General features: G+C 35.7%; 3 protein-coding genes across 3 annotated transcripts; 2 read left to right on the top strand and 1 right to left on the bottom strand.

Annotated features, from left to right (window-relative positions):
• The first annotated feature begins 156 nt into the window (after positions 1–156).
• On the top strand, positions 157–2853 carry LOC140966921 (uncharacterized). The gene is made up of 4 exons (XM_073427228.1): positions 157–487; positions 601–706; positions 1072–1283; positions 1369–2853. The coding sequence occupies exons 1-4, from the start codon at positions 299–301 to the stop codon at positions 2593–2595; spliced, it is 1734 nt and encodes a 577-aa protein (XP_073283329.1). The 5' UTR covers positions 157–298; the 3' UTR covers positions 2596–2853.
• A 714-nt stretch (positions 2854–3567) lies between these two features.
• LOC140966922 (NAD(P)H-quinone oxidoreductase subunit O, chloroplastic) lies at positions 3568–5237 on the bottom strand. Its single transcript, XM_073427230.1, has 7 exons — positions 4949–5237; positions 4796–4851; positions 4646–4711; positions 4472–4513; positions 4062–4121; positions 3714–3915; positions 3568–3676 (listed from the first exon to the last, which is right to left on the bottom strand). Exons 1-6 carry the CDS (start codon positions 5160–5162, stop codon positions 3886–3888), a joined length of 468 nt encoding a protein of 155 aa, XP_073283331.1. The 5' UTR covers positions 5163–5237; the 3' UTR covers positions 3568–3676; positions 3714–3885.
• A 2040-nt stretch (positions 5238–7277) lies between these two features.
• LOC140966920 (photosystem I reaction center subunit N, chloroplastic-like) lies at positions 7278–7964 on the top strand (the record flags this gene model as incomplete). Its single annotated transcript, XM_073427227.1, has 2 exons — positions 7278–7654; positions 7860–7964. Coding segments are annotated over exons 1-2 (375 nt in total), but the record flags the coding sequence as incomplete, so codon positions are not given.
• Positions 7965–7969: the final 5 nt, after the last annotated feature.

The following is a 7969-nucleotide window of genomic DNA, read 5'->3' as shown; positions in this document are numbered from 1 at the left end:
TATAAAAAAAATATTTTAAATTTCTAAAAAGTTGTGCTCTCCATCGCGTAAGGGCTTTGTTAATTGATTTGGACCTTTCCCATTTCTTATTCGTAGTTGAAACGTACAAGGAAAATGAATCCAATAAAAATTTGCCGCGTGTCCATATGGGTGTAAGCCCGGAAGCATCTAATTTTTCCCGAATCGTGCGCTGCAATTTTCCCCCCCAAAACCCTAACTTCAAAATTAGAAGGTAATCCATGTTCATCATTTATTCTGTGTAGAGGTGGGAGAGAGAAGTGAGAGCGGAGAAGTGAAAATGCCGATAGAGATGCCCAAAGGGCTGCCTTTTTCGGTGGACACATGGACGCCGAGTTCAAAGACGAAGAGGCACCATTTTCTTACCCACGCGCACAAAGACCACGCTCAGGGGATCTCCGCCCACGCTTCGTTTCCCATCTACTCCACCCTGTTCACCAGAACTCTCATCCGCCGGTACTATCCCCAGGTCAATGTTTTTTCAGCTTTTAGTGTTTTGGTATCTGTTTTTTTCCCTATGTGAACATTATTTGAATGATTTTGTCATTTGGTATATTTATAATTGAATCGAGTACTTCTCAGGTTGATGAATCAATTTTTGTTGGTATTGAAATCGGGCAATCTTTGGCTGTGGAGGATCCTGATGGTGTTTTCACCGTCACCGCTGTTGATGCAAATCACTGTCCAGGTCTCCATTCTCTATTCTAGCCAAATTATCACAAATCAATACCCTGTTTCTGTGAATTTGTGACAGGGTACTTTGGGCGAATGTTATTTTATGGTTTGACAACTGACCCTTCTTTTTGCAGTTGTTCAATAAAATAAAAAATCTACCTAGATTGTTATTAATTGGGTTTTTGCATTACTTCACCTTGAATTATGTAATTAGTTATAGTTTCTAGAGCCTAAGGTCATTTTATTTTAGTTCCTTCGTTTGATCAGTTATGTACAGCTCCGGAGGCTGTCTATGCACGATATTTCACTGATTATTTTCCTAGTTTGTGAAAATTTTCCTCTACAAAGTTATAAAAGGATACAATTTATGAATTTCAGGAGCTGTGATGTTTCTGTTTGAAGGAAATTTTGGTAACATTTTGCATACTGGAGATTGCAGATTAACCCCCGAGTGTTTGCAAAACTTACCGGAGAAGTATATCGGAAAGAAGGGAAAAGAACCACGGTGCCCCCTTGATTACATCTTTTTAGATTGCACATTTGGTCAATTTCGTTCAAAAATGCCCAGCCGACATGCGGCTATTCAGCAGGTATGCAAACTTGTTTGATCCTCCTAAAATGTTATTGGTGGTCAATCTGACTATTTTTAAAACAGGTTATTAATTGTATATACAGGTTATTAATTGTATATGGAAACACCCAAATGCTCGCACAGTTTATCTGACATGTGATCTTCTTGGTCAAGAAGAGATACTTGTACAAGTATCACAAACTTTTGGTGGCAAAATATATGTTGATAAAATAAAAAATTCAGAGTGTTTGAAAGCTTTGGAACTTACAGTTCCTGAGATCCTATCACAAGATCCATCTTCCCGTTTCCAGCTATTTGATGGATTTCACAGACTTTATGAAAGAGCTGAAGAAAAGATTTCCGAGGCACGAACCAATTTTCAGCATGAACCTCTAATTATACGCCCTTCTGCTCAGTGGTATGCTTGTCATGAAGGTGTTTCAGATACTGAAAGTCCTGAGAAAGTGAGATTTGATCGAGCTGTTAGAGATCTGTATGGTGTTTGGCATGTCTGCTACACAATTCACTCATCCAGAGATGAACTTGAGTGGGCCTTGGAACTTCTTGCACCTAAATGGGTGGTGTCTACAACTCCTAGTTGTAGGGCTATGGAGCTGGATTATGTCAAGAAGCACTGTCAACGAGTGTTTGATGATTCTCTATGGAAACTTATGGACTTGGGTGCAGTAGCATCGCCAGATCCATATGAAGCGGGAAAAAGTTTTGGTTGCTTGAATTTGATGGAAAGGATTCACGATAAATGTGTAGAAGCCCAATCTGAGCCAGTTGTAATATCTACACACCAGAGAAAACGATTGAGTATGTCTCCTTCAAGCAAAAGACCCATGTTAACATTGTTTGGAAGAGCAAGGCTCGGTCTCGAAGATTCTATTCTGCAACATAAACAGAATGAAATTGTATGTGTTGGTAGTGATTCTTTGGATAGAGCTTCAACAGAAGCAGACGAGAGGTCATCTCAAAAAGAAAATGTTATCAAAGTCAAGCTTCAAGAGTCATCGGAGCCAAACAAAATGGCTGATCATGAACTTGGTTGTATTTCATCCATTGCAATTGAAGGAACTACTAGAATGAAGTTTGAAGAGCCACTAGAATCAGAGAGAATGTCTGATTGTGCAGAAAGTAAATTTACTTGTGCATCCGTAGAGCTCGATATGCACAAACGTGCTGCTATTTCATCCACTGGCTTTTCAAGAAGCTATGATGAGAATTTGAGAAGGTTTTATAGATACGTGAACGTGCCAATACCTCAACCTCTTCCATCCCTTGTGAAGCTTATGGTTGCCAACAAAAAAATGAAGAAGATAATGTAAATGGCTCTATTTATGGCACCATGTTGCTGCTATATTCATCTTGCACACAATTTGTAGCGATACACGATACTTCTTTCTCCTTCGAACTTTCAGTTCAGTTAAAAGCATATACATGTCATTGTACATTATACCAGTTCTTCGATTTTTCAGATCTGGCTTAATTGGCCAATGTAAACATCCTGATTTTTTTTTGAGTCCAGTGTAAACATCCTGATTATTTTTTCGATCAAATAAATTTGTTGGATAAATTCCTTTTTTTGTTGATGTTACATCTGTATGTAACCAAATCAACTTATTGACTCGTGTGGTATACACTCATGTATTTAATGTTTGATCACTATTTGTGGAATAACAATAAACATTCTGTAATATTATTCAACTCCCTGTGGCTACTTTTACCATGTTACTGTGGAACTGTTTGAAAGAAAGAGAACTTACTTCGATCATTGCAATGACCTCCTCTTACTGCAATCCATGAGAATGCTAGGTGATTTTTTTACCTGTTCTTGTTACATTCTATTCAATGTTCAGTACATTCATCAGATGGAAGGGTTCCTTGCACTTGCACATTACCTGAACATTCCTAGTGCACATCTGGCATATTATTCACATTGCTAGTAATGAAGCTCTGATAATATTTCATCATGTCCGATGCTCATGGGATAACGATCAGAAAAGTGAGTCACTACTCTACGAGTTCTGTCCAAAACTACTTTGCATCATAATCACTAATTAATCTTTACTTGCTATTTCAATCTTCTTAACTCAGTCTATGAACTTCTCCCTCAAATCTCAATTAATGTGAGATACTACTAAAGTAATTTCATAAGACTTTCAGATTTTATAGAAACAACTTCATGTTTAACATTCTATTGTATCAAGTTTAATTGTCTTCTTCACCATGCATGGAAGGAAGGAAGAAATTCATCAGGTTGATCCTAAATGACTTCCATGAAAGAAATCAGGTAAGTATGTCATCAGTTATTCATTTTTTGATCATCTGCCACTTTTCTCTCTTACGTTGTCGATTTGTTCCATGAAAGATAACATCTGGATAAATGACCTGTTTTTCCAACTACAACTTCCACCACCACCACCACCACCACCACCACCACCACCACCACCTAACACACACACACTCCAAAATCAAAAGCACGTGGTACACAAAATTTTAAGACAGCTTTGCTGGACAACAAGATGACTGATGGAAATCACTTGAAGTTCCTCAAAGATGCAACTTTTGTCGTGGACACACATTTGATATTCCTGCTCTGCATTTATAGCTTTTCATCACATTCTTTCATAATCTAGCTTATCTGACTGCAGGTAGCCATAATAGTTCATCATAAAGGGCAATATGAAGATTTGTGTTGTGAATTTTTCTAGGTGGTGATTATTCAATACTAAAGAAATTAAGATTGTAGATGGAAGGCTAGAGCAATTTGAAAAACCAGTGATCTTATTACCTTAATAAGCATGTCTGTTGGAAGCCAAGCAGGTGCAGTTGGTATTCCAACCCATGCAATCTGTAGACACGAGCAATATTTAGAAAGGAGCCGGTGTTTAGCGTAACAGATTTTGACCCAGAATAAATCCTGATCATTTTCTGTCACAGATACTGTTGAAAATCGTAAGCAAATGTTTTGACAGCTAGACAATCAGGTAATACGGCTATATGTACTGAGAAGTTGAAAGTGTCATATTTCTTATATTATGTGCTAATCTTTGTATTTTATATATGCCTCATGAGTTACAGAAATCAGCAATGATCCATGATGCAACTTTGGGACTACCTTTTGTGGTAGATAATCACAGATCAATGAAATGACATATTCATGCAATTTGAAATGAAAGGGTTATTGCATCATGTACTTACAAGTGCATATTCACCGGTCTCAAATATGCGCAGGTCCAGCACCTAATACAAGATGATCTGGTTAATCCACTGAAAACCAATTGCTGCTTTACTATTATTGAACGCCTGGTGAACTAATTAAATTTACGGACGTTCACTGCAAATGCATGGCTTAAAACAATCTAGAAATAATACCTCTCCCCTGTCTTCATATATATAGTCCAGTCCTTTGTAATAAGGTGGGTGCCCCACAGATAAATACTGAAAGAAACGAAGAATTGTTTACATTACACCCTTTTCCCTTGTGCATTTAATGATGATTGACATGTAATCAGTCTTACTCACGTTTATACTATTGAGATACTTCTCTTTATCCACTCTCACAATCTGCCCTTTATTCACTATAAAAACCACAAGAAAAAACGATTTAATACAACTGAACGATTCTTTCCTACCAGAATAGAAGTATGACAGCATTATTAATAAGGAGATATTTACTGGAATAAACAGGTTTCTTGGACTTGGGAGCTGCTTTGATTGTGGATTGATCATCAGAGGGAGATGCTTCCGCTTTCTTTTCATTCTGTGGTGGCTCTGAGGATTTTACGGCTTTGATTAGATATGGTAATCGACATGGGATTTTTCTTTGATTTATAAAGAATGTCGATATGGTGGCCAAGGAGCTCTGAGAGAGAGCTGCAGTAAATGCCATGGATAATAGAGAAAGTACTTCACTTGAGTGTTCAATGCTTTTCTGTAGATAAGGTTTACCGTCTGTGAGCTTAAAAGACCATAAAATTTCGGAATATTATTACTGTTAATATTGTGGGATATGTCTACAACAATATTTGAGATATGCTCATAAAATCTAATATCTAATCTTTAAAATTGGGGTATTGCCGGAATTGTTCTTTTGTTTATTGATTGTATTGGTTTTTTCTTAACTCTAATTTTGTTTAGCGTATTGTTTTCTAACTAATATATTATAGAAAATTTATTTTATTGCATTTAATTATTGCATTCAATATATTAATCACTACATCGTATAAGTTTTGCTAATAAATTTTTAAAAAATACATCCCAAACAATTGAATATATGATTATTTCCTGAAATAATTTAACCAATCATTTTAAAAAATTAATTTAATAGCATTATTATTTTAAAAAGTAAAAACAACAAAATTTAACAAATAAAATCGTTTCTGATCTTCATGATACATCAAATGCTTTAATTTATCACATGTAAATATCCTCAATAATAAATAGATTATTATAAAGATTTCACTATATACAAATATTCATAAACAAATCAAAACATATCCAGTTTTCATAGTTTTGTAACGTATAATTAATAAACAACTATTATATATTTAATTATAAATCACATAATTAGTCCAATGAAGATAATAATTGGAGTAGTCGAAGAGAAAGATGACTAATATTAATGAAATAAGCGAAATTGTCTTCAAAGCCAATTAGATAATGTGTGTGTCACGATGGTTACTAACAATTATAAATCAGATTCAATCATACACGGCGGACAATGCACCCACCTCACTGGCCAAAGAAAAGTTTTGAAAATCCAAAAGGCATACTGACAATGACAAACCTTGATGTGATGCTGATTTATACGCTCCAACATGATCAAAAAAAGTTAATGGTCAAATTATTGATGGCTGAAAACAAAACTTTGGAAGAGGTTAAAACATTATATGTAGAACAAGTACTACCACGTAAAAGTAAGAATCAAGAAAATTGAAAATAAATCAACCTCGTGGTACGAGATATGTTGTAACAGTTTCAAATCTGTTACCAAAACTACCAACAGGTTTGATTGCACGAATCGTGCGAAGCTGAATATCGAGATCATCTCAACGTATTGCAAATATAATTAACTTTACATGTTTAAAAATATTTAATTATCATGTATACTTTCTCACAATTAAATTTTTAGATACCGGATAACAATGATGGTCCAAGATGAAAATGAAATAGCTAGGGTAACGTTGTTCGAAGAAGTTGCTGAGATGTTTATTGGTTGCTTCGTCAAAAATATATCGACATGCATAATAAGATGAAATAAAACATTTTTTTGAATAACATTATAATAATATAATACATATTGCTAATAATTACAAAATTATATTGTAGAAAAAGGTAATGTGGAGCATGTAACCATATTTGATCAACCAAGAGAAGATCACAAATTTCTTTTCAAGTTAGAAAAATCTATCTCAACCAAAAACAGAATAACATCAATAATTATGGATGTATTGGAAAAACCACTAACTCAAGAGAAATGCTGATAAGAAAAAGAATGAACCGAAATCTCAATGAAATACAAAACGAATATAAACAAAAAAAAGAACGAACACAAAGGTTGCAAAGGAAAGTGCAAAGTAAAACATGAAGATAAGAAGACAACAAACATAAAGAAAATGATAAAGTCACAGAAAAAAAAAAACAAAGTCCATCATGTTCCAAAAGAGAAACCATACAAATTAAAGATAATGAAAAAATTGTTGATTTCAAAAAAATTGCCAATATTGTTTCATTGCTTTGACATTTTATAAGTGGAGATTTCTACTCTGCATAGATCTGTTTGGGCATGTTTGGGAGAAATTGGTTGTGTTCAACGTTTTTGGACAGATTAGCTTCAAAAGATGGAATCTTGATCAGTATCTCCTGTATTCGCATATCTTTAAGTTTCAGTGGAAACTGGGGATTGGTAGTATATCAAAGAATGGGACCCCCAAGACTCTGATGCCCCAAAATGCCAGCTTATTTGCCAATGGGAATAGGAAATCTCACCTTATCCACACTCCCACCACACCCTTAACTCCAACTCTCTATTCTCACCCATAAGTAGTTCCACATCATTATTAAATTTTAATCACCACTCCCGAGTTTTAGTTTCTGTAAAATTATACAAAAATGGCGGCCATGAATTCCAGTGTTCTAGCTTGCAACTATGCGGTATCAGGCTGTGAGCTGAACACCAAGTTCAGTAAAATATCGCCTTCTGTGGCAACTGTTAAGAAACTGCCTATGATCAGGGCTCAGAGGGTTACGGTCACCGATGAATCGGGTAGAAGAGCCGCCCTTCTTGGTCTCAGTGCCGCCCTTTTCACGGCCGCTGTCTCCGCCTCCTCTGCCAACGCTGGTGTCATTGACGAGTATTTGGAGAAGAGCAAGGCTAACAAGGTAAGTTTGCTGTTTCTTATAGGTTTTTTTAACACTCAAAGCGTCAGATATTACTCGAACCTTTCTGCTATAGAAAACCACTTAAATTAGTAAGATGATTACCTTTTCCATATCTAGTGGATCATAGTTTCCTGCGACTCGAACGCAGGAAGATGTTAATTATATGATAGGATCCACCTATAAATTGCTTAAATACTCGTCGTAGGAATTGAATGACAAGAAGAGGTTAGCCACCAGCGGCGCCAACTTCGCACGGGCATTCACTGTTGAATTTGGTACATGCAAGTTCCCTGAGAACTTCACTGGCTGCCAAGA

The sequence above is a fragment of the Primulina huaijiensis genome, unplaced genomic scaffold, assembly GCF_012295235.1.
Source record: "Primulina huaijiensis isolate GDHJ02 unplaced genomic scaffold, ASM1229523v2 scaffold208258, whole genome shotgun sequence".
Taxonomy (NCBI): domain Eukaryota; kingdom Viridiplantae; phylum Streptophyta; class Magnoliopsida; order Lamiales; family Gesneriaceae; genus Primulina; species Primulina huaijiensis.
The sequence above is the reverse complement of the archived record's forward strand: the minus strand, read 5'-3'. Positions and strand labels throughout refer to the sequence as shown.